Source organism: Bombus impatiens, unplaced genomic scaffold, assembly GCF_000188095.3.
Source record: "Bombus impatiens unplaced genomic scaffold, BIMP_2.2 scf_0166, whole genome shotgun sequence".
Classification (NCBI taxonomy): domain Eukaryota; kingdom Metazoa; phylum Arthropoda; class Insecta; order Hymenoptera; family Apidae; genus Bombus; species Bombus impatiens.
In genome coordinates, this window is record NT_176585.1 from 644929 (window position 1) to 671991 (window position 27063).

The following is a 27063-nucleotide window of genomic DNA, read 5'->3' on the forward strand; positions in this document are numbered from 1 at the left end:
TCGACGACGCCACGTCCAAGTTGAGTGTCGGTCACCGGTGACCCCCATGGCATTTAACGCGTTAAATAATGACTGAATGTTTCGCGAATTGAATCGATGAAAAACGAGAATCACAGGAAAAGTAGTGTAATTTCAATTTTCTCGAATGCTTCAAAATGACAAATGAGACATTGACAAAGAAGGGTAGTTTAGCTCACTACATTTTACGCCGTACTATTATATTGTTTCCATTTAACGATACGAATCTAAATCAAAAAATATCCAATTATTTAACCTCTCTTAGATCCTTCCAACAACTAATGAATTACATTTAATTATTACTTTAGTGATGAGGGTTAGCGACTACCGCAGGAAAAGACTGGAACCATATGGAGAGGCCGTATCGCACGAGCTGTTTCTTCCAGATCATACGACGAACGCAGCGTTGAGAGCTCTGGCCCAACGAGACGCGATGCACGAGTGCGCTACATGGCTCGCAGGCGGGAATTCCGTAGCTGTAAGCATCAATTAGACGCATGACAAACGTTTAGTAAAGATGTGAAATTGAATAGAATCTGGAGATAAATTCAATATCGAAACGAGAACGCGTGCCGTTGCATTCGATCGAAAATAATCGCGAAAGTTCAAGAGATTTCAGTATCGAATCGAGAACAACAACACACGCGATTGTATTTGATTGAAAATAATTGAAAATAGTTGAGAAAGATCCGGTATCAACACGAGAACGAGAATACGCTCGGTTATACTTGATTGAAAATAATCGAAAAAAGTTGAGGAAGATTCAATGTCGAAACGAATGGAAGCACGTGAGATTGCATTTGATCGAAAATAATAGAACAGAATTAAGAAAGAATTTTAATCGTTGCGCATTTAGAGAATCCGACCGGAAGAAGAAACACGTGTTTTTTTTTTTTTTTGTTATTATGTAACCGAGGCTGCAAGAATAGATTAGAATATTAGAACGATCAAGGGTCGTATTTATACATAGATCGCGCTAACGGTGGACGACGCGATTAACCCGAGGCTAGTCAAGCCGGTCTACCTTTCTCCGACCGAACCGAATCTCGTCGTACGAGTTTTACCTGGCTTAATATTTTTAACAACATGTACCAACGTTCCATGATAGAAACCGCGATAGTTCATGGTGTTGAAAGTAGCTTAAGATCGGCTAGTTATTTTCTCGATATTATACGCTTTAGAAATAGTCGAGAATTGAACAAATATGACACGCTTTCTATATGAAGACTACAACGGTAAAACGTGTCTTCAGTAAATTTTGTGGAAACTATGTGGAAACGCATCTCAGATATTATAGGAAACTAATTATTTAATTCTGGAATTAACGGTGCATCTTTCTTTCCAAATTATAACATATTGAAATATTCCTATTTATTCTAATTTATCGTATTCTTCCTGTGTGGTCTTGATATTTAAGTTAACAATAAGAGAAACGAACATGTAAATTCATATATAGATTACTCGCCATAATTATTAGGACATCTACACGTTATAAGCATCGATTGGAACACTTTGACACTTTTCTTTATCTGCTATATCTTACATTATAAGGTACATATGACGCGAATGAAATAACAGATTTATAACGAAATAACTAAAAACGAAAAACACTCCATTCATATTAAATATCAATATGTGCCCTAATATTTATGGCCGGTGTTCTTAATTGAATAAAGCGATAATTAATTTTGACGAAGGACTTGCAGCAACACGAAGACGCTTTCAGTATTTAAGTTGCATTTATTGGAAGAGAATAACATAGGTATAGGTTTTATATTCAAATGTGTTTAAATAATACAAATATTAGTTTAGATCATGAATTTATAGCGCGTGTCAAAATATGATATAGTTTTGGTTAATTTTAACTTGCATTCTGCTGGTTTACACAAATTATTGGAAAGCTACCTCCTTGTTGCAGCAATCTCTCCAAATATACAATACAAAGAAAGATAACTGAAAATCGATATAGTCTAATGTCTATTTAAATAAAACGCGTAGGAAGAAATATACTGAAATTTGAGTTTGCGAGTCGTCACGGTTAGTTGCAAAGAGTTTTCCTGTTTGAAGATTCTGGACGCCACGCTGGTGATGCGAGCGCAGCGCGCCGAGGTCTTTGACTATTTCTCCGGGCAGCTCGGTTATCGCGTCCTCTTCATCGAGTGCGTTTGCAACGATCCGGTTGTACTGGAGCGAAATTACAAGGAGATATTGCGGTACAGCGCTGACTATGTTGGCATGGATTCAATAACAGCCGAAGAAGATCTACGATTGAAGATAGCTCATTACATTCGATCTTACGAGCCAATGGATGAGAAGACGTATCCACGAATCCGTATCGACACCGGCAGCATGGACATCGAGTCCTGCAATGTGTCAGGCCACGTGGAGACGAATGTCCTTGGATATCTTGGAAGCGTCACTGTTGAGCCGCATACTCTTTATTTCTCTCGGGTTGGTAATCCATCAAATTTCACATTTGTCATCGTTTAATCCTCATCTCAGATTTCCTAATCCTAGAAGCCCAGTCTTAGCGTCTTTAGTCTTAATTAAAAGAATTTTTCGACAAGTGATAATGATAACGATAATGAAGAAACGTGTTTGTTCTTAGATTACGAGCTGAGTCAAGGACAATTGAGCCAGGTCGTGGCGCTTGCAATTATTGAAGAGATTAACGTACATAACTGAGCACGTCATTTAGCATGACGAGCCCACAATTGTTTACATACAACGTGTTTTACAAACATACGTATATGTATACGTAAAAACATACATATTGTATTTTTAAAATCTTGTTATCTTATCAGGGCTTGGTTCCAAAAGTAATTTCTTTTCATCTGATTGTAATCTTATCATTACTACGTCTTTCTTCTTGAACGTAACCAGAATATTCTACGATTTGGTAAAACTAAAGCTCTCTCTCTCTCTCTCTTGATTACAGCACGGCGAAAGCGAGTATAACGTATTGGGTAAGGTTGGTGGTGACGCAGTTTTAAGCGCACGTGGCGAGAGATATGCACAAGCGTTGGCCACCAAGTTCAACGCTATGCGTATTCCCGACCTGCGCGTGCTAACTAGTCGCCTTCGAAGGACTATCGCGACTGCTCGTGGCGTGGAAGCGCCCCAAGAACACGTGGCAGCACTCAACGAACTCCACGCCGGTATCTGCGAGGGTCTGTCTTATGAAGAGATGCAGGAACATTATCCGCAGGTAATTTCAAATCAAATGCTTTCCTCCTCGAAATTTCGTCATTGCTTGCATTGAATTCCGTCTCAAGTGTTGTTGACCAAAGGATTACTCAGACACGGCCAGTAGATTAGCGAAATAGCGAGTGAAGATAATTTATACTTTGAAGAATTACTACGGATGATTAATCGAAAAACGTGTAAATTCGGCTTCACTCGCTACTTGCCTAAACTTCTGGTCGTATTTAAACGAGCCTTCACTCGGTTGGATTTATCAGTCCCTAGCTCTAAGAGCTTTAATTTATTTGTGTAGTAAATGATAGATAACTGTAACAGTTATCATTGTAAGTTTCAGGATATAAAGTATAAGCTTTTTGAACTAATCTAATCATATCAGTATTATGTTAGAAACATTGTACTATAATTGACACATTAAGATTGATATTTGATAAAAATTTCCCCAGTGGTCGATTAGTTATTGCAGTTATAATTTGTATTTCGATAAGTTTGTGGTCCTAGATATGAAATATTTATTATCTATTAGGTTTGTCAATTTACTGCTCTAAGCGAACAACTTTCAATCGTAACTTGGAAAGTGAATAATTATATAAACTTTGCGAATGACCCAGGCATTGAATACTTGGCCACTGGGGAAAAGTATCGAGTGACTTAACGTCTGCGTTAACAGTCTGTAACTGATTAAAACTCAGTTGTATACAAATTTATCCACTTACGTCCACGAAATATTTGCTTGACTAATGAGTGTTGACTTTGGAATTTAAAGAAATATCCCAGTCAAGTAAATAGCACATTCACGATGATCAAAATGTTTCACGTTGCCAGATCGAATTCAATCAGTCTGATTAATCTGGACGAAGTTTTAGAATACGCATAAATGAATATTATAATTACAATACAAAGTTGACGTGTACTTATTAACCGTGTATTATAACGAAACTTAAATCATACCATGATTTGAATATTATATCGCAGGTCTACTTTATTAAAGTTTATGTTTAAAACTAGCCATTGTCCCTGACTTTGCATAAGCTAAGTTTTAATGCTTTAGGGACCTCGATGTACGAACTATTCCATGACTTACAAGCAAAACTATATACTTTAGTATATAGCACATAGATAGCGTATATACCTTCTATATCTCTAAACCAATGCTTCTGCGTAGGAATTTGCATGGCGCGATCAAGATAAGCTGCGCTATCGTTATCCATGGGGAGAAAGCTACATCGACGCCATGCACCGCGTGGAACCGGTTATTGCTGAATTACAGAGATCCAACAACATCTTGGTCGTGTCTCATCAAGCTATTCTGCGCTGCATCATCGGCTTCTTCACAGATAAAAAACCGGAAGAGGTGCCTTACGCTGAGGTGCCACTGCATACCATCATCCGAGTCAGCAGCCAGGGTTACAATTACAAGGTGGACTTCTTCAAGTTACCCATCGAGTGCGTGAACACGACTCGCGTGAAGCCGAATAATTGCAGCGCGGACAGAACCGCGGACGATGCTCTGCTCACAGTCCCAGCACATTTCGACATACCAGATCCTTGGCGAAATCTTGGCAGCGGACCCACTCTCGTGCAACAACACTGAGAAACCGCTCGGGGATCCACGATCATGTCGAAAATTCGATGTCTGTTTGTTTGTAACCCCTGGAGCTTTCAGCAGTGATGTCTTCTTGGAATATTTTTGCTTTTGAATTCAGGCAGGGGATGAAGATTTGAAATATCATGCAAGTGATGGATTGAATATATTTTTAGTATGTATATAAGTATAAGTAGATCGCTTTAAGATATCTTTAAGAATTACAGATTCGATGAGACGGAAGATGATGATATTGGAGTCAATTCAGAATATATTTTTCGATAAATAGATTGGATAGATCGTGTGAAAGAAACAACATGTAGGATCGAATAATTGTTATCGAGGCTAGAAATTTATTTCTGAAATTTTCGTTTTCTCATAAATCCTGAGAAACTTTGGTCGTTTCAACTTTGACTTGTTTATCGTCGAGTTCCGTTACCTTCGCGGGATGTACTCCGATTGTCGTGTTTTTCCTCGTTGATTCTGTTCCCATTGGCAATAATTTAGTATCCTGCTGCTGGAGCCCTCTATACGTTATGTTTAAGCAGTTTAATTTTAATAATCACATACAAGTCAAATGTTATATTAGCTGTAATATGTCACAGACGACTATCGCAACAAATATCTTAATTGTACACTGTGAAACGCAGAAAGACAGGCAATCTTGCGAAACATGTCTCTCGTATTAAATTCTATTTCAAAATATTGACATAATATATACAACGAACATACGAAAGACAGCCTTTTTTAGTATTGTACTATTTATAGGTGATAGAATTTTAGATTTATGTATTTTCGTTTGCTTAGTTCCTAGCACAACGATCGTAAGCCTTGAGATTTGGACGATATTAGGATTTTTATTACTGTAAAGTACAATTGAAGGATACTGTACCGTAGCGTTATATAAAGTTTGACTATAAAACGGACCTGATATCATTGTTAACAAGGAAATAACGAATATTGTATTTTTCGAGTGTGTATGAGTGTTCGAACGATAAATGTATATTTTTACGCACAGAATCAGCGATATACTGTGCTACGCTCTCGTTTAAGAAATGTCAAAGTAGCATTCGAGCAAAGTATTTTTCTCTACGAAGGAAAGCGCGAGAAATAATCAACAGAGGTTCTGATCAACAGAGATTAAGAAAGAAAAAAATCGATATCGAATGGCGCCTTCTTCCGTCGATACACTGTTACGTTTCACTTAGGGTTAGATTCTATCTCGTAGACCGCATAAATGTGCATAATATTTTATTAGGCATCACGTGGAAATCTTCGAGCAATCTATTTATCCAAGACAAGTTCGAGGATTCGCAAAATGTGAATAGAATAAAAAATAAATAAGCCTTACGAAATTAATTTATTCTGAGATGAATTAAGTACGACAGAGAGCAAATTAATTTTCTATACAAGTCAAGCAAGCGATTATTTGTCTTTGATTCGCGCGTAACAAATGGCACAAGTTATCTAGTCCATTCATTGCTGAACATTCTGGCGTTCTTTCATTTCTCTTTTGCTATGCGGGCGTCGAAATAAAAAATTATAGAGCGTTCTAAATGTTAAGTCGTATTAATACCTTTTAAACTCCTTTGTTTGTTTGTTTTTTAATTGTATATTACGAATAAACGTTTTTTACAAAATATCGTGGTACCTCTACATTCCTCGATCAATCTTCGTATGACTCATCGTAAATTATCATCTATGCGATAATCAATTTTAGCATAATTAAATACCAGTTAATTTATGATGCAAATACATTTACGGGTACATATAGTTAATATATGAAAATAATTCACATCGTGATTTCCCTAACATAACTTCCGCAATTAACATTCGATGACTCGTGTGTATGACTAGAATGATTCAATAGAAACAGGTACAGCTTTGAATAAGTTTGACTAGATAAAAACTGGTTATGAAGTAAACTGCGAACATGCATTTATGAGAAACTTATGAACGTACGTAATATGCAGAAATATATAGAGTATGTAAAATAGAGTAGTCGTTAGAATATTTAGTAAAGCAAGTTTCTGCTTAGGTTGCATTTCTTCACCGGCATCCATAAAAATATGAATTTGTATAAATATTGGCAGTTTACTATTCAAGACCCTGATGGAAGCTTAGACAAAGTCTTAACCATAGATCTTAAAACATCAGCAAAAATACAAATATTCCAAAAAGTTTCACCATTCCAAAAAGTTTCAATGAGAAACGATGAGAATCAATAAAATCCCGTCAGTATCCATTTTAAACGCCCGACCTCATCAATTTGACAGTATAATCTCTTTGTTTACTCGCTAAATGCAGGTCCAAGCTTCTCAGCATTCTGTCTTGAATCTCCTGGTCGTGAGACGACGTACTTTTCCATAAACCAGTTTTACAATGCGCCATTCTCGGCTCGTTTCTCGAATAAATCCCCAATCGAAAGCCAGAGTAATTCGATTGAGACGACTTCGAGTTTACATCCCATTTTGTCTCGCGAAGAACATTCTTCATGAATCCCACTGTAGCTCTGCGACAGGTGTCATAACCCAACAGTTGAATTCTTTTACCGTGAATCGCGTCTAATTGAGGCTTATTTAATTTGCTGTTAGTCACTCTGTTCATGATTGTTTCAACAGAGTCGGGTGTCCCGGGAAGATTCTCGAACACTTTGCGAAGAACTTCATTTGTCAGGTCTTCCTCGCTGCTGGACTCACCTGGCGAAAAAATTCCAGGTGTTAACTTTGTGTCTGGTTCAATTAACTGTAGAAACGTAAGAAGGCAGAACGAGGCACGAAAACTGTTACATATCGATTCCGGTTTGTAAACCAATCTTAAAGAAATATTATTTTCCATGATAGTAACGAAAAATCAAAATCAGTAAATATATCGATTTCTACGTCCATTATATTTTGATTCTATACCTTGTATGATTCTGCCTTCTTTACATTCCAAAAATAATATTTAAAAATTTGTTGGCTAATATCATAACTACATCACAAGATATTTGTTTGTTGTATTATTTTCTTTTACTTGTATTTAATATTAAAATTCTTCTGGATATCACTTTTATAACATGGAGCGAAAAATGTATCTGATCGGAAACTTTTCCTAAGAATAAAATTTTTTTATGATGTTTTTCAAAACACGAGAGAAAAATGGATTGAATCATTATAAATTCAATGCTTTACGTTATAAATTAGCTTGCAGGGAAACTAAATCGAATATCAAGACAGTTTTCAAAGAACAGATACGAGATACTTGGGTTCCGGAGAGGTTTCAAATTTCTGAGGAGCATAGGAAATTAATGATCATGGCAAAGAGGCCTCATAAAGAGACCAGAGAAGATGCTGGAAAAGTCGAATAATAAATTTATAAATTAATGTTACCGAGATCGCTGGTATAGTCCGTTGTGTACGTTCCATCTTTGATCTCTCGTTGCAGTTCCAAGATTCTGGCCAGCGCCAACTGCAGATACTCTTTGGCATTCGGCTCCTGTATAAACACCACATGAGTATACACGTTCTTAAATACTTAGTTTATATCTTACAATTTCCAGAATCGATAATTCACTCATAATCGACATTCACGCTGCACTCATGGAATTTACCTTCATCGGTTTGGCCTTCTTGCTATCGTTGTTTCTATCTGCCAAACACGGAGCCTGTATCGTAGAACACAATTAAAAACTGAACGTGTAAACAAAAAGCCTTTTTCTCCAACCACTTACCGACGAATATCTTTTCATTCTTACTGAGACACAACGAAACCACGAAACAACTTCACCATCGATCCACTAACGACCTTTCACGAACGACTTCACGCGATAACACTTTCTTTGTGGCACAGAATTAACGGTAGTCAAAAATAAATTCCTGCTCTCGGTCTTAAGCTTCTGCTGCTTTTCTCTTCCTCCCTATATCAGAGATGTTTCCCCTTCGAGCTAATGGTCCTTTTGCCCATCCAGATTCTTCTCCTTCCCCCAAAAGACGATTCTTTCCTCGTTTCAGAGTACGGTAGTTAGAAATGTAGGAAGACCGTTGACTGGCGTCGATGGGTATCGACTAACCACGTCCAAATCGTAGCAGTCCCTTGTTGCAGTAGAGACTGCTGCGAGGGTGACGGTTTGCCATGGCTTCACCCTCTCTCCGCTCCCCTTTCAAAACCCCTAGAAACGTGCCCCTTGCACTGGGCCACCCCTGCAGATGCGAACCATTGTATCGGGAGCCCCTGTTTGTTCGACGCGTGCCCTGTGCCCGATAAAAACGGTTGGCACGCGCCCCTTACTCGAAACTCACAGCGAATACGTTACAGACATCCCGGAACAGCGGCCATAGAATTGGTGTTTGTTACCCGTTTCACCGAAGATTGCGGGGATAAGACTCTGATAAATCTTGCCCCACTGGTTACTATCGATTCTTACGCAAAATGGAAACAAAACTGTACAATGGAATAAAGAATGGTTTATTCGTGGAAGTAAGGTTGAAAAGACGTGGAAGTGCTGTGTTAACTGGGCAGGGTTTTGGTTTGTTAATGTCATGGTAATTGGTCGTTGGCATCTGCACCAGATTTTTAAGTTTTTCGTATTACGTATACATCTGTTCATAAGTATTAGGATACTTGATATAACCTAACCTCAATTCTAAGCTGAGTTATTTAGAAAATTCTTCAGTTTTATGAAACACATATTTATTGCACACTTTTTGCTGCTAGTGCATGCCTGGTATTCGTATCCTACTTGCAGCCAACGCGGAAAGGAGATATTTGAAATTTCTTAGAAAAATACCTTTCTCGATAGTTTTTTACGTAAAGTTCCAACACGTGGCTTACCGTGCTTTTTTCAGGATTACGCATCATTATCGATCACAGCATCGTTTCATTTCCATTTTGCACGTTGCACAGAATTTTTTCTCGAGTTCTTCCCATGTTTGCCTTTAACCAGCCTTCGCCTGTTCCGAGTAAAACACCAGCTCTCGAAACGACTGGCACGTTCATTTTCTTCGTAAGGTCAGGGCTACACGAGCGTTGCAACGACGTCCGTTGCAGAAATATATTGTCGTATATTGAAGCGCACAGGCTGAGTATGTGAGTCGCTCCAACATACAACAATGTACTTCTACAACGGACGTCGTTGCAACGTTAGTGTGATACCGGCCCGAAACGACGTCGTAGTGGAGAACAGTACACCGCACAGTCTGTTAAAGTGGCTGTCTCTGACCGGGAAAAATCATAACTTTAACAATACAAGTCAGACGCTACTTTTCGCCTGTAATAAATTTTTCAAATTCACGGACACTGTCAACACTCTATATGTTAACATGATTTAATTATACCCAGTTACTAGTAGGTTGTTCAGAAAGTTTTGTAGTTCTGTTATTATGAACTTCTATCGAATAATGAACAAATACTGTTCCAAGTTGGCTACTAAAGAGAATCGAAGAGAAACATAGAAAACTCGTTAATAAAACAATTTCCTTTTCCCAGCAAGACGAGCTCTATATCTTTCACTTACTGGATATAGTATATACAATAGTCCGGTCATTTATTCATTGTGATCTTTACGAAACCTATAAGAAAGAGACACACAAAAAATTAGATACCCAAGAATCTTGTAAGAACTATTTACGCTGACCTTACCAAAAAAGACGAATAGTTTTCGAGGACAATATTCATGAAGTTACAGATGACAAAAAGTCATGGAAAGAGACGGTGCATATATTATTAAAAAATGTTAATTTTACGAGAATACATTCCTTTTAAATCTTTCCTAACCTTCGTTATGAATTTTCAGAACAACCTAATATAAGTATCGTATCTGCAAACTATTTACGGACCGTGTTCCGTAATAAACTAAATCTACTTAAAAAAATAAATATAGTAACTCGAATAGCTAAGCATTAGGCGATATTTGGCACAGTCCGCGCAGTGTCCGGTCATTTTTTCGAACGATCCAGAAAGCCAACTTAACACACAGCACGCTACGTCTAGTGGGAATAACAAACCCGAGTCCTGTCCGTAGATATGAATTTTTATTCTCGCCACACAGAAAGATTAGGGTCGTATGGTACAAGTCAGTTGGTTATGTCCAGGTATTTACATATTCCAACCTTGTATCGATTCACTTGGAAACGCTTCCGTCGTTGCGTGGCCTAATTACAGTTATAATAGGGGTATCGAGAAGACGTCCAGACGTTATCTGAACGACGAGAACGTCTATAACGTACGGAAACGCGACGGCCAATAGACGTGCGATGCTAAATCCTGTTAACAGGGGTGCACGTCAAACAGGAATTCTCGATTAACAAGCGAAGGGGGCAAGGTCGTCAGACAGAACACAATTAATGCACACAGTCCCTTCTAACGCCCTCTCTAATTAAATTTCACCACGCGATTCAATAACGTCGGGATCCTCTCTTCTCTTACGTGCGTTGTTCAGTTTGCCGCGATACAATCCGTCGAATGGTTTCATTCAAGGATCGACGCGATGCAACGCGGTAAGTATCGTAATAAGGAAAGGATCGGAGAAATGGCGGGAACCAGAATTTGGAAAGGATGGGGAGAGGTTGGGAAGAGGGAAGAGTTGCAACTGGCTAAGGCTATCGACAGGCCGCAGTGAATTAATTCGTTTCCATCGGCTCGAGAAAGGGATAATTGAGATTCGATAAAGGAGGACTATTTTTTTAATCTGGAAATTGACTTAGCGATCAATCGATATTGCCAAAGGTAAGCTCAAAAATAGTTCAGGTTTGTTATCGACAATTAGTCAAACGATCGAAAGATAATTGTTCAAAGCGATTGGAATATTAGTTACCGCTTGTCTCGAGAATGTCCTATTATTCGTGTTATGTGCTCGCGTACCTATACCGATGTACAGAGGCATGAACGAGGCAATTGGTCGAAAGTGTTCTTTGTATCAATGGCTTTGTTTCGAGAGCCGGTCCCTCCTGATACCGAAATGCGGTAATCAATTATATTACACTATTATTTTACGTCGAAGTCAATTAATGACGTTGAAAATCCTTAAGCTAAAAGCTGAAGCTGCACTTCGTCGATCAAATAAAAAATTATCGCGATTGCACGTGCAGATTTACGTATATTTATAGTTACAACGAAGAATTCGACTCATGTATTCATTGTCTCTCGTAATTCAATCATAATCGATCATTAATCATAATTGAAACATTCAACGTAGATCTACCTTACTTGCGAATGGTCCTCGATTTTTAACAACGTTTAACGTTAGTCTTCATCGTGCTGACATCTCGAGATCGTTTTGAAAAATGCATTACGATCTAGAGTTTCAAGTCGGTCTCGTGGTTCCGTCACTTGTTAACTCGTAAAGAGCGGTCGAGTTCAGTTCCTGAGTGTTTCTACGGAATATCGAGCCGAAGCTGGTTTCGTTGAAGTTGTCTCGTCCAACTATTCGTTTCCTTTGTGAAAATTTCGCTCTTCGATTGCCATTCCTGTCTGAACTGTTCGTTTCTGTTCGACAGACGCTTAACCTCCTTCTCCTCAGGCAACAACAAAGATATCTGTTGAATCTATAAGCAAAACCTTGTTCATCGGTCAGTACGTAACTTTATATTCAGATATGAAAAGCTTTCTGTTTGTTTTTGAATTGTTTGTTTCCTTTTTTGGGTTTTCGGTTTACAAACGTGTTTGTTTACAGGTGTGTACTCGTTTATACCGTTTGGTTGTTTGTTTAGTCAGTTATGATGTAGAGATAGCGAAATGAGTATGGATATGTTATCATTTCATGCAACATGTAGTATAGAATGTAATATAATAATTAGAATGCTGATATTTATGCATTTCAAAATATTTAAATAACATGGAAAAAGGTAGAAGGGGAGTGGAACAAAATTCTGTTTAGGTTCCATTTTTCCAATCGTGTTCGTAAGAACATAAATTTGCATAAACATCTCCAGTCTATGTATAATATTTTAAGGAGAATGTGTGCCTCGACTTGTTATTTCTATTTACAATGTTTTAGGTTTAATGACTGACATTTGATAGGATGCTTATCTTGTCATACTCGCCTCTTGCGAAATGTTCCGCTGACAAAATATAGAGCGATGGGATTGACACAGCTGTTGATGAAGCTCAGACAGAAACCAACGATCCTGAAGGCATGCCAATAGTCATCGTAGTCTTGCTCGGATGATGGACAAAAGTGGAACCACATCATAAACGTGTGGTACGGTAGGAAACAGATGAAGAAGATAACTACAAAGGCGATCACCATCTTTCCAACCTGTTGATCACAGCGAACGAAAGATACGTATTAAACTGGGACAACTAACCTGATATTTGGCCTAATTAGTTAAAATTTAATTATTAGAAACCTAGATTAGAATATCTTTTAGTAAGATAGTAAAAAATCTGAGATAAATAGTTAAATGTGGATTACGCATTACAATATTACTTCTTAAATTCTGAAATAAGCAGAAGATTTTCTCTATCGCGTTCTTATTTTTCTCTTCCGTCATTTTCTTCTCTATGATCCATTTCCTACTCTCTCGCTTCGTTTCCTTCCTTGCTTCTCTCCATTTTCGTCTTTTGTTTTTCTTCCTTTCCTTCTCTACTTTTAGCTTCGCTTTTCTTTTTTCCCTTAGTTGCCTTCTTTTCCTGTCGTTGCCTTCGCTTCACCCACTTTTCTTCCATTTTCTTTCTATTTTCTTTTCTTCCTCCCTCTTTTCTATCATCTTACGCGATGAACAGATAAAGATTTGACATGACAACTAGCGCTTGTCAGCAAGTTTTACGATATGTCCGTTTAAAAATATCTATAATAAGATTTCGCAGGTATCTGCCTCAGATCGATCGCGACCTTAGCAGGTTTAGTCATCGTTCAATCGATCCTGTAAATATGCTTTCAACGTCTCAACACCGATGTCGTTAGATAATACGCCTTTGCCTCAACTTTTGAAATATTACGTCAAATAAATTCTCAAGTTCGATATTTAACTTCTTTCACAGAAGCCTTTTTTATCTGAAAGATAAATAGAGATTAGCTGGAAGAAAACGTCGCCAAGAGAAATAGTCTTTTCACAGCCGAGGAACAAATCTGGGAAGAGTGCAGGCGTTCTAGCATCTACGAAAAATAAAGAGGCGATAACTCGTAGTCGTTCGAGCGAATGGATCATTTTGATTCGCATGCAGCGTGTCTTGGTATGGATCGCCAGCGGATAGCAGTTAAATCGAATCTCTCGTCCAGGCGTAATTCTCAGCCGTTATCTAGAGGTGATTTGTCATCATTGTATTTATAGGCCAATCGATTACATTATTTGTCCGAATTGTTCCATGAAATTGTATTAATCTCGAAACTCTATTTTCACGAAACATAGCTACCGTTATTACTACTACGAAATGGCTTTTTGTTATCAAAATGGATTAGAGAACGGTTGAATGCATTTGACGGACGAGAACATTGGAAAAGTAGAAGTAAGAACCGTGGTTATTGAAGGTTCCGTCGTATCTTCGCTAGACACGCTTCGATGCCACCTTCTATCGAATCAGTCGAAGTGAATCAGAATATCGAGCCGCCTGTGAAGTGATTTTTAAATCAGACAACAATGACTTTCTGTTATCGAGTATTTTAATACACTGACTTGGTGTATTCGATCAAACCATTGCACCCACGTTGCATAAAAAGAAATAAATTTCTATTGAAATAACAATTGGTCGAAAGTGTTGATCAAATATGCAAACGATAGTCATCTTAAATTGTGTACGAAGTTTTCAAATAAATTATTATTTTATATGCAACAGAAACGAGGAAGACGAAGAGTTGGCTCGTTGAAGAAACTTCATTGGTCGATACGTCGATATACTTTAAGATGATCGACCGTCACTTTTCATTCAAACACAATACGGAAAGTGAAATTGGATTACATGTTAAAGATATTGCCAGAGAATATCCCGATTTATAGTTTTATAATTAGCGTTATAATTAGTTTATAGATTTATAATTAGCGTTCTATCCCGGAAGTTATGGAACACCTTCTTCGAGTTGTTGGACTAGACTTGTTTCATCGATGCTTAACTGTATATTGGCTTAAGGTTGTATTACACAATCTTATTATTGATCGTATCGAAGATTGCGTAAGTAAAGTATAGTTTATAACAATTGCACCATCGACTCGAGATTTGCGCTAAATTAATTCCGCTTCTTCTTGCACCTTGTTACTCGAGTACATGATGAGCGTGACATTTTTTCAAAATAAATAATTCACGTCTATCACTCGATTTACATCACAGTTTAAGTAACAATTTATTAGAATTTAAATTTATTTACAAGTTGACTGCATATATAAGCAGTGTAATTTCATAAAAATATCATGCAGGTAGCAATTTCAATTTCTCTTTTCTACACCTTTTCACTGGTATACCTGTATACTTTTTGTGTCAAAATTAGATTTTACTTGAAAATTATATAATTTCATAATAATATCGATTCACTCTACCTTTTTGCGTGCTCGAATTTGCTCCAGCCGATGACATCCGGTGGATAATTCGCCGGGCATGTTCCTGGTGGATAGTTCGAGGTGTCGTGCCATTCCCAGATAGAATCCTGTTATAACGAGAAACGGTATCGCGTAGTAGGCCAGGAACTTGAATAACACCATCCCTTTCTTATAGCTCTTCCCTGCGTTTCAGAACGAGAAATAAATTATAGGACTTCGTGGGTGTGACACACGGAGAAATGTCCAAGCGGAGATCGTAAACGAGCAGCTATTTCGCTTTCTGTGTGTTCAGTTTAGGCGAAGAATACTTGCTCTTATAATTCGTTCCCGGATTGAGTAGAATAGTTTTTTAATCCGGATAGAAATATTTCAGCGTGTGAGATACTCACCGAATTCCACGGGGAAAGGGCTACAGATCTGGATGCTGTAGTTAGTCTTTATATCTACGATCAGCACATGAGAGAAAACAGCACCTGGCATCGCCAGAACAATCGCCAGCACCCAAATAAGGCAGGCTATTAGTATCGTTAATGGTTTTGCACTCAATCCGGCTACATGGCGACGAATGGGATTTACGATCGCACAGTACCTACGATGCAACACGAGCATATCTTTCTTTTATTTGTAAATCAATTTTTATTGGAACTTTAACCCTGAAATACTACAGAACGGAATAATTTATATTCCACTTAAATGTTTCTTTTAGAGATGTCTGTTGTGCGTGTATTTTTATTACTGTTAAGAAATGGTTGCTATTTATACGTTCCGAGCTGTCCCATGCAACAAATATACCAACTGTAATATTAATATGTTGGTAAAATAGAAATCTTAGATTATATATAGATTTCTGTTTTACAATTTATTTATTATTTTACTATTTATTATATTATTTTATTTGCTTTATTACTAAATTTATCACTATTGGGCAAGGATGTTTAACGTCTTCTGTTTTATTAAACTTCACTAACGATACTAATTCAAATGTGCAAATAGATCCTGATAATTATTTGGCATGGAAGAAATCAAAATTATTTAGCAACGTATCGTTTGTTCGAAATGAGCGTTGTGTTAATAAAATGATATGTAATTTTCAATATAGCGTTAAATTGGATTGTGTATAAATGTAGTATTGCAGGGTTAAGATCATCTTATCTGATCAAATGAATTCTTCAGTTATACTTTATTTTAACGTTGAACTTTCTTATTAATGTAAATTAATTGATTTTCTTAACAGCGCAAAGGAAATTGGACGTTTAAGATTTCGTTTCGATTACTGATTAAACGCACGAACAACCAGTCGGTCGATTGGTCCATTAATGGGGCGGAACTTCACTAAAGTTAGGACGGCCAGCCTATCCCTGAGACAACAATTTCCTCAACCGTAACTGGGTTTGACAACTTACCTCTCGGCTGATAACGCGGTCAGAGTGAAAACTGAGACACCGATCGAAATATCCTTGGCGCACTCCGATAATTTGCAAACTGCCAGGCCCCACGGCCATGACTCGATTGTGTATAGAAGAGACGTGAACGGTACACTCGTTATGATCACCTGAAATACACGAAAGTTAAAAAGAGAAGGTACACGTGTATTGTATTGTATTGTATTTCCACGGTCAATTGTAGTCGTGTTATTCAATCTACCCTTTATCGAAATTTTATTCGAGTATTTTTCTGTACTTTTGCGAAATTTGATTGAATACTACGAATATGTGGGAAACGTTTGAAAATCTGTTTCGTTGAAAACGATGCCTTTGAAATTTCGATAGGTGAGAGCAATAAAATAAACAATACTCAATATTATATTTGTACGGCATCGGGCATATAGTAAAATTATTAGAGAAACATTTATCAGGATTCATTGTTATCGAGAAAATTAAAATAAAAAGGAATCCGCGATAATGATACAGGAAAGTCTATTAAAAATATTCGTGATGAATTCACGTTCCACGTCCTTTTAACATACCGTGTAACGTTCACTCAATTTGCGAAAAAAAGATTCCTTCATTAACTCGCTAAATTTCACCTGAAATACGGACATCTCTGATGAATTTCGAGATAAAAGGGGAATATTAACAGGAACGTTTTGTATTGAATATTATAATAAAAAATGTAGATTAAGCGAATTTTCTGCAATTTTATGCGGGATGTACAAATTTCGTCGTATGATCGAACACTCAATTATGCTGTTGCTCTCTTTTCTCAGTGGTAATCGTGAAATACACATTTTCTTTGTGTTTGAGTATGATCTTTCGAACACTATAATCGAGAAAATTTTTATTTATGATTTTCACACATGATATCGTATGGACCGTATTAATCTTTGATTATTCTCCATCCGGCTATAAATTGTCCATGGATCAAGATGTATAGCTACATATATCATAAAGTAAGCTCGATATCCACGAAAATAAGCGCGTTTATAATCGAACTCGTTATTGGTCCACGATTACGTGTCCAGAACGACGGAATTTTAACGGCTGATTCAAGGTGTCATATAACATGTGCTTCTTTTAGACGCGTATTATTTAGTAAATAATACGGCGATTTATGAAAATATTTGAATATTTCTAGAAATTTTTATGAACGTATTACGTGTATGATACAAAAAAATTGGAAATTTCGTTACTAGACTATCATGATTATATTGGTAATATATGTAACAAACTAAAGAACACGTATAGAAGTTACAAGATATTTATTTCAAGCATACAATTCGCAGAAATCGCTATATCATATAAATATATATTGTATTATACAAGAATAATTATGAATTTCTAAGAGACTTAAATTCTTCTATATTATATGTGATAATAAAGAGTAATGTCTGCGTTTCCCATGTATTTGTACGATATAATCAATTTTATCAATATAACCACGACAATCGACAATGACAATAAAACTGTCATAATATATATTCAGAAAAATTTTCTGTGATGGGTCTTCAGATGCTTTCGTGCGTTATCGTACCTACTTACATTCTACGCGAAATCGATGACGGAGAAAGTACCGGATGTTCTGAACTCGCTCGCGACAGATTTATACGCGCGATCCGACAGTCTGAATAAATTCGATATATCGCCAGGATACAAATGACATGGGGTCCTAGCAACATTTTCCGATTGACGGCAAATCGAAATGTAAAGAGGATCCCGACGAAGGAAGGAAAGATTTTTCTCATCTATATTCGGAATATTCATGGATTGTTAGTTTCCACCATTCCAGCTTTGTCGCAATTTATTTCCAACTTATTGGACATTCATTTTGATTTATTATATATATTTATACGCGGAATACAATGGGTAGCAGAGAGCTTTTTCAAGATATATGAATCATAACCACAAGAAGTACAATTAAATATTTATCCCTTCCGTGTTAGTAAGCTGATGAATCTTTTGATTGTGGCTTGCAAGAATAATAATAGATTAGTTTAATTCTACCCAGTTAATTATTCATATAGAAATATGTTTTTACAAAATTTATGCTATGAATTTTTGAACACATTTTATATTTTATGGGAGGAAACTCTCGACATGTTTTGTCCATCTGAACGTTTCTCAAACGTGCATGAAATCTTTCTCCATTTTATTCGACGCCAGAGATACCTTTTTTTAACGTCGGTCTTGAATGATACATTAGAGATAATATATACACATCCTGTCCTTCCTTACCAAAAGATCGCCCAAAGCCAACGAAAGCACGTAAATGTTGGGCACATTTCTCATGCTGGCGTCGCTCAACAAAGTAAACACCATGATTCCGTTTCCAATTACACCCACCACCAAGATTAATAAGAATATCACAGGTACTATGTACGTTTCCGGGCGCTGATCGTATGGAACGTAATTATTGTCCTCCTTGTTGGGGATCGTTGCATTCAGATTCACAGCCATCTGTAAAAGAATAAATCCACGTCTTTTCCATTCTTGAATATTCAACCTCAGTCACTGCAATTTACTCCCTTTTACCACGTTAAGGACAACTTGAAATTCTTCAACATTTTTCCAGCAAATTTATTTATTTTTCCGCGGAATAACAAAGCAAACTATGCGTTATATATTTTATTTCCATTTTCAAACGTCGAACGCGCGTACTAACTCTATTCGTTACACGTATACATTTTTATAGAGAGGCAAGATTTTATTTGTCAATCAAATTAAACATGAATTTCATCAATCAGATATTTTTATTTATTTTAATTCGATCGATTGCCCTTCGACAAATTGCGCCGGTTGTCGATCGTTATTTCCTCACGATGCTTCTACGTCTAACTATCGAATGATTGGATAACAATTTCTCATCGAACCGGAGAATCGGTTGGATTTCGACGATCAACTACTAGTTCAAAAATTGAAACGATACCAATAAACGTGCCTTTCTCCCTCGTAAAACTAGTCACTCAACTATACAGTCATTTGAATGTATTGTAAACGTTCTACTTTCCGTGTATTTCCATGAAGGTTAGCTAAATTGGTATGTGGGCGAATGTGAATTTACGTGTGTGTTTATTCACTAAAAATAAAACGAGAAACGTTCCCGTCGATAGTAGGTAGACAAAGAAATTGTTCATTTCTTTTGATATTTCAAGAAAACTACCTCGGCACCTGTGTGCGCGTTTTAAACAAATTATTTGCCCAATGGCACGTGGTAATCACCTATAATCGGAAGCTTTGTAGTTTTCAGCTATAAGGAGACTGTACGAATATTTAAATTGTATTTCGGCTATGTAGTTATTGGAAAAATTGGAATATTTATAGAAAACTTTTATAAATATATTGTGTTTTATATGAAATTATTATAGTTACATCGGTAGAGTTTGTAAGAAATCTGTAAACGTATATAGAAACTACAAGATATACACTTATATCGTCACGTGCCACTAATATTTCATAGAGATCGTAATATTGATTTAAATAGCTCATCATGCTGTTAAACCTAGATATTCAATCAGACTATTTTTAATATTTATTATATGTTTAGAATAATTGCTTATATTATATACTAATTTTTGTATTAAGTGTTTTAGTATTTTTCAAGCAATCTTTTATTATTAAGTAATTTTTATATTATGTATACATAATAGTATCCCATTAGTAGTCCTAATTAAATTCCAAACTGTTTTATATAACACAGACAATATATGCGTAAAAGTTTTCTACGATAAATATTCAAATATATGCAGCGTAGCGAACCATTGTAGGTAAAAGAAGCAAAGAGAAAAGATGTATCACTCGACACGAGATGGATTTCTTTTCACGTGAGAGAAAAAAGGTCCCTTTTACCAGTCGAGTGCGATTTCCTTCAGTTACTGACTAAATTTTGTCTCGACGTTTTAATATCATTCCCCAACAATGGCGCAAAAATCCAATGTGTATTCTTTAAAATAGAAAAACAGGTAGAGGGACGAGGAAAACGAAGCTCGCACGCCCAACAAGCGACATTTCATTGAAATATAAGTTTTTTATTTTTCATGAAAAATGTTTCTATAAATAACATTTATGCATCCCTATAAATTCCATTAGTATTTAAAATATATCGCTTGTTTGTTCGTGGTCCGTGTTTTCTTTATTTAAACACGACAAGAGAGTAATGAAAACGAAAATAACATCATGTAAGCGAATCTGACGGAACGTTCAAATACTTTGGCGTCTGCATATTTTCCACGATACTTTTTTCAAGCGAGCGAACATCTTGTGTATTCACTTTTGCATCGTCTGTTTGTTATTTCCAGCAAGTTGTACAGACGAAGTTGCAATATCACGGTTCCATCGCTTCAGCATCCTGTTTTCGAATTAATGTAGTTGAGCCACCCGCGTCAGATGGATATATATCCGTGTACCATCTTTTCTAAAATATTTTTCCAACGTCCGCTTTTTAAATTTCGATCATATGTTTTTGTAAAGCACAAATTTGTTTGAACTTTCGAGTTATTTCCTCGCTCGGTGAATAGTTAATCTACAGTGGTAATAGCGCTGTATGTTGAAACAAGTATATCTTAAATATATAATTAATGGTAAACAGGTTTCTACAATACTAACAATATTGTAGTTCATTAATATAATTGTAACTAAAAATACTATATTACAATGAATAATTTTAGCTATTGAATATTAATACCTGTTGAAGGTAACTGTTAATTGCAATAGATAGCTTCTAGCCTGTTCTAAGTTTTACCAATCTAATCACGATAATCGAGTCTCATTACTCAAAGCGAAATTTCCAAATGTTTCAAAGGGTATAATACTCAACGATAAATTAGCATGAAGACATTTTGAATGTAGTTTTTTCGTGGCTTACCACGCGGCGTGTTTCATTAAAATTTATTAATTGCTCACAATTTTCAGACGTTTTCAATTTCGAGCTCTTTTGCAATCAGCTGAAAGTTGCATAGGCACAAAGGGAACGTAACTATGAAATTTTCTCTCAGAGTATACACGAGGTACAAGAGTTCTTGGGGATCAAGCATGAAGATTAGGGGAAACTATAGTTAACGGTAAACGTTGCACGCGATTGTAAAGATAAGACACGAACGTAAGCGAAAATGCTTACTAACGAAGTATAATATACGTTGAAGATTGCACGTTAGAATTGCAAATTGCGACGTTGTTTCTTACTGATCTGAAAACGCCAACATCCTAGAAAACTCTTTAAAAGAGAAGAGAACATTTGTGCTGGTGAAACGATTCAAGAATGCAATATAATGGAATGATATTCGTGTAATTGTCTTTTAACTCCGCTTTTCATCCTGTTTTTTTTATTCCTTTTGATCTTCCCAAGTCTTTAAATAAGTCTCTTCTATATTTATCATCGAAAATATTTTAGTTGGAAATGGAAAGGAATAAACCTTGCGCTATAGTGTCATTTTTCATTTTCCGATACGCCGTTCCTTTTGTCCCATGCAAAACCCACGCGTCCATATCTGGATGCTCGATAACGAATCGCGGCACAATAAAAACTAATCAGATCGATCACGTTGCTATATGACCTTTCTATCATTTTAAATTGATATAAACTCAACGACAGCGACAGCGTCGAATGCTTCACGGTACGGCATTTGGATGGGGATTTAGGACAAAAATCAGAATTTGCTGGCCGCGTTCGCACGCTTGCGGGCCACGTTTGCACGTTTGCAGGCCACATTCTCAGGTTCTACAGTGCGGCGTTTGAATGAGGATTAGGGACAAAAATTTTAAAAAGACATATAATATGCAGTTTTCCAGAAACTTGATATCAGGGAATTCGATGTGAATAACAGGTTGTTTACCAAATCTCCCTTAGTATTTTCCTTACTTCCTGACTCAGTTTAAATAGCTCCTTTTTGTAAATTAAAGAAAAACAAGATTTTTGTCAGATATTATAGACACCTAGTAAAGAACAGAGTTTTCATGTAAAAAACTTTTTCAGACAAGTGTGGTAAAAAATCAACCTGCGTGGCGCTGTTGAGAACTGTTCGACTCGAAAATGCTCGTCGCTGCTATTTCGAAACTTCATATTCTGACGAGAAATCAATACAAAAGTAACTAACCGTAGAACCTACAAATTTTTTAGAAAGTCAATTTTCCATGGAAAAAAGTTACTATTGTTGATATTTATAGCATCAGTCTCCAACTACCTAATGGTAAAATGAACGAATGGTTCAATATAAGAATTTACAATTAGAAAGATAATTCCAAATTGACTATCGTAACGTACGGGTTTATAATGTAAAGTAGCAGCATTCAAAAGACCAAATAATTCTGAAGGCAAACTGAATACGTAATTCCAATTTCTAAAAGTTTCTTCAGTTTCGTACCAATATAGACGATCGTTATCGAAAAATTTTTCAGAAGTCAAACAATAAAAGTTGATAGAGTTGGTCAGTTTAATTTCCATGTGATTCAAATGTGTAATAGATGTCCTCGTATTAATCGAATACTAACGATATCGCTTTAACGATACTTGAAAAGGAGTTTTAGCTCTTCTAACGAAGTAAAACGCAGATACACATGAATTAATGAAATCTCGTTCTACATCGTTTGATTTCCAAAGGAATTTCTTATCTTCTTAGAAAACAGTGTTTTATACGTAGTAACGATACCATCGATGAACGTATGTGTAAATTTCACGAGCTGAGTCGCGTATCTTGCACGATCGTATTCTTCGAAACTTTATGGCTTCCCATAGCGATTCTCCCGTCTGTGAAACTACGTATTGTCTCGCTTCGTTACCGGCGAAGTTAAACGTGGTGTCTCCCGAAGTGATATTTCACGGAGTTGATAAATAAGAGAAATGGAACGAAATCGACCGCGTTCGAAAGAAATTGCACCATCTGAGTTTAATTTATCCACGTCGCAGAATCGCTGAAACTTCGTTATTTCACGAACATTTCCAACGATTTCGTCACACTTTCGTGATTTCATGACTGGTAATATATTCCTTTCGATTCCCTGTTTGTAGAATTTTACGAAGACCTGTGCAGCTTCAGCGCGATGTTCCATGTCCCATGAATCAGACTAGATTTACGCCTGAACTTCGTGAACGAGTTTGAAGCGAACACAACGTGTGACGAGTTTCGTGCCACGCGTTAAAAGAGTCCAACTTAGTTTTCAAACAGTCAGTGAAACGTAAAGCAACCGTGGCCATGGTATAAAATGATATACAAGGTGTTAAAGCTGTGAACGATATTTATAGGATTTTATATATTATATGTCAGATTAATTTTTAATCCTGCAAGTATTTTCGGTTTATAACTGGTATTTAAAACAGTCCTTCGGTTTGTTGCACGTCCTTACAAATTACGGAAAAAGCGGATGGGTGTCTGACGGAAAAGCCGGTTTTTCCCATGCACAAGGTTACCCTCAAGCCACGTCGGTAGGAGGCTTCCTCCTCCAATCTTCACTTATTAATATTGGCTATAACCAATGGGCATCGCGGATCGTTGCCCTCACTGTTCTAACGAAAAGTGTGAACAACGAATCCACGTCCTTAGTTCAGAGCTTCACTTATTCTTCATCGTTAGAATAGTCAACATGTGATTACCGAGTTACTATCCTTAAATCAATCATTTACTTAACTTATACATACGTCTTAGTGTAACTCTTAAGTGTTGGAAATATAAATTTTATAACCCTGTTAATCGCAGCGTTATACCAACTCAAGTACCCCTATTATCTCAACGGAAATTAGGGGATCGATCTATTCGCGGCGTCGATTATTATAATCGTAACGGGAATTTACGACTCCCTTTGACGTGTTTCCTCGCGAAAATACAGTTGGTTACACGAATTATTTTCGAAATAAATATTTATCCAAGGTAGTCATTCGAAAATCATTTTAAATTCACCGATAGCTGCATAGATCGATGAATCAGCTGATAAAACTTTCTCTTCATTCTACTCACATCTCGCATTCTCATTTTGAGTCAGATAGAAATGAAACATATAACAATGGAAATTCTATTGTCGTTTGTTTTCTTAGGAACGAAGAACGCAAAGTTCGAGTAAAATAAAGGGAAAAATCCGTAATTCATAAATTTTTACCGCAAAATTAAATTGTCTATGAATTGAAAAATAAGCTTTAAATCTTCTTGTGTATGAATATTTTGATCTGTTGAATGATATACTGTAAAGGTCCCCCACGTCTTCTCATCATCCTGTTACAAGTATCGTGTTAAAGGTGTAGTCCCCAAAATGTTTTTTTAATCGTCTACGATCCCAGACGAAAGGAGAACTATCGTATTACGTTCTCTTAGAGCAATTGAAAAATAACTCTCGTACTTGCGATCGAAACATTCAATCTGCTAGTTTCAGATTCGTTAATGGTATCAGTACCATGCCTTCGACGTTCGGAATAAGATGTATCTGTTCTCAACATCGTAGACACCCAAGCTATCTATTTTCACTCTTCTTATGGTAGGGTGAAATTGAATTGCGGTTTTGGAATTTCTCCTTGTATCAGACTATCAGTTGAAGTACATTCACGGAAAACAGAATGCCACGGAAATGTGTCAAGCTTGACATAATCCAATCACAGAAGTCATAGAAATTGAAATATTATAATTATTAAAAATGTAACTCCCTCCGATAATGCACTAGTAAAATCATCTTGTTCCGGTATGAAAGTGATACACAATTCTATGGATTATACTATTATTATTATACTATACTATTCTTTCCATAAGTAAAATACACAAAATTTGGCAAAGATTCTTTCACTGGAATATCGACACGCATTTAGAAATCGCCCTACTATCATAGCTCACACATGGAATTAAAAGGATTGTCATTGCATTCATAGTTGCAGTAGTATTTGTAATAATTGATATTAATGACGTTATGCAAATATTATTCGCCCTGTCGCTGAAAGTGATTATTCGAAATTGCTTCGGACTGAAATGCCGTGAATTCGTTGCGACAGAGGGTAACAGGTGTCATGTTGTAAATATAACGCAGCGGGACGCGACTAAATGTAATTTTTTAATAACGATAATCCTGGTTGTATTCGCAACGAGGGAAATGGCGATTGCGGTGCACAGATTTAACGTTGTAAAAATACGTCTGTCACATACATATCCTATGATGTGCCACGATCAACGGACTGAAACCGATTGCCGACGAAGTGTGGCCGAAAAATGGACGATGCATGTGTAACGACGTTTCAACGATCCATTCTAATGGGCCACGCATATTCATTCTCGTTCAAATTCGACCAGTCGTGTGAAAAACGCGATTTTATTCTTTTATTCTTAAACGCGATAATCTGGTTTGATGTATAGAATCAGTACACAATAAAAGCAGCTGATATTACGATATTGATTTATCATTTTCACGAGTGTTGGATTCTCTGTACCTGTTATTATACACGGATATACGATACAGAAAAATTAATAAACTAACTCGATAGTATTTCAATCTTATGTGTATTGAATGGTGAATTTGTTTTCTAGCCGATCTGGAACGAATACCTGAATCAGGTTCTAAAACCAATTATATTCGTACTAACATACTCCACTGTAATTCTGTTTTAGGATAGTACAAAATTAGTTCGAATATGAGAGATGTGCTTATTTTAGAGATTCTCTGTGTACAAACATTAGAACATTTTCCAGATGAAAACCTTATAGAAACTAATGGACAAAAACCTGATGTTATTTCTTAGAACGAGTTAAATCCGAGAGATAACAACGGTATTAAAACATATCGATTAATATCAAGTATATTCTATGAGTTAAATAATGACATCGATTCCTGCTGATACAATTGTTACGTTCCTGTTTTTATTCATTTTAACGAGACAATGGATAATGCGTTGGAATAAATATTTTTATATTTAATACGAAGGGAAAACATTTCTAACGAAAAAATATGTACAATTCGTACGTACAATATGTACGTGTACGTGTAATGGTAATAACTATATTAAGAGAAATCACAAATGAAATATCTTCAAGATTGTTTTTACGTACCAGCGTATGGGAAATCTATCTTTCTCACGAACTACGCTTCCCGCTAGAAACTTTCCCTCAAGGACGGCTAGCATCCCTCTCTAACCAACAACATGGAAATTGACCAATTAACAGCAACATCAATTTCCCTCACTTTCCGAACGAAGACATCTCTCGACGAGTCCGATGATCTCGTGTCCTTAGACACACCCTATCATAGTTTTCCTCTACAGCATCATCGGTCTCATTAGAGAGTGACTTATCGTCTTTACGCTCGGTGGATATTCCACGTTTTAACAAAGAGTTAGTTTAGTAATACTTGCACCGTAGCCAAGCAAGTCGACTACGACTTGGGCTTTAGAAGAAAGCGCATTCTGTTACCCGCGGAT

General features: G+C 36.5%; 3 protein-coding genes across 5 annotated transcripts in view; 1 reads left to right on the plus strand and 2 right to left on the minus strand.

Moving 5' to 3' along the window:
• The window catches only part of LOC100748246 (6-phosphofructo-2-kinase/fructose-2,6-bisphosphatase 1), a 13869-nt gene extending 7502 nt beyond the window's left edge, over nucleotides 1–6367 (plus strand). For all 3 annotated transcript variants that reach the window (XM_012382707.3, XM_012382706.3, XM_012382708.3), the window contains 4 exons: nucleotides 327–496; nucleotides 2086–2469; nucleotides 2957–3226; nucleotides 4385–6367. In XM_012382707.3, the coding sequence (XP_012238130.1) occupies nucleotides 327–496; nucleotides 2086–2469; nucleotides 2957–3226; nucleotides 4385–4813 (1253 nt within the window). In that variant the 3' untranslated portion in view covers nucleotides 4814–6367. The remainder of the gene's footprint in view (nucleotides 1–326; nucleotides 497–2085; nucleotides 2470–2956; nucleotides 3227–4384) is intronic.
• Nucleotides 6368–6750: 383 nt separating this feature from the next.
• Nucleotides 6751–8534, minus strand: LOC105680436. The gene is made up of 4 exons (XM_024366002.2): nucleotides 8517–8534; nucleotides 8397–8450; nucleotides 8176–8281; nucleotides 6751–7503 (listed from the first exon to the last, which is right to left on the minus strand). Exons 1-4 carry the CDS (start codon nucleotides 8532–8534, stop codon nucleotides 7052–7054), a joined length of 630 nt encoding a protein of 209 aa, XP_024221770.1. The 3' UTR covers nucleotides 6751–7051.
• Nucleotides 8535–11716: 3182 nt separating this feature from the next.
• On the minus strand, nucleotides 11717–19551 carry LOC100745453 (neuropeptide CCHamide-2 receptor-like). The gene is made up of 6 exons (XM_024366003.2): nucleotides 18924–19551; nucleotides 16656–16804; nucleotides 15642–15841; nucleotides 15253–15434; nucleotides 12826–13040; nucleotides 11717–12327 (listed from the first exon to the last, which is right to left on the minus strand). The coding sequence occupies exons 1-6, from the start codon at nucleotides 19143–19145 to the stop codon at nucleotides 12087–12089; spliced, it is 1209 nt and encodes a 402-aa protein (XP_024221771.1). The 5' UTR covers nucleotides 19146–19551; the 3' UTR covers nucleotides 11717–12086.
• Between the last annotated feature and the right edge of the window lie 7512 nt (nucleotides 19552–27063).

Bases quoted from the DNA above. Each gene is read 5' to 3' on its own strand.
- LOC105680436 (XM_024366002.2), bottom strand. The intron at 8,282-8,396 runs GTAAATTCCATG...GTGTTTATACAG, and splicing joins AGAAGGCCAAACCGATGAAG to GAGCCGAATGCCAAAGAGTA. The intron at 7,504-8,175 runs GTAACATTAATT...TTTTTTCGCCAG, and splicing joins GGACTATACCAGCGATCTCG to GTGAGTCCAGCAGCGAGGAA.
- LOC100745453 (XM_024366003.2), bottom strand. From the start codon at position 19,145: ATGGCTGTGAATCTGAATGCAACGATCCCCAACAAGGAGGACAATAAT. The intron at 16,805-18,923 runs GTAAGGAAGGAC...CGTGTATTTCAG, and splicing joins TGGCTTTGGGCGATCTTTTG to GTGATCATAACGAGTGTACC. The intron at 15,842-16,655 runs GTAAGTTGTCAA...GTTGCATCGTAG, and splicing joins ACCGCGTTATCAGCCGAGAG to GTACTGTGCGATCGTAAATC.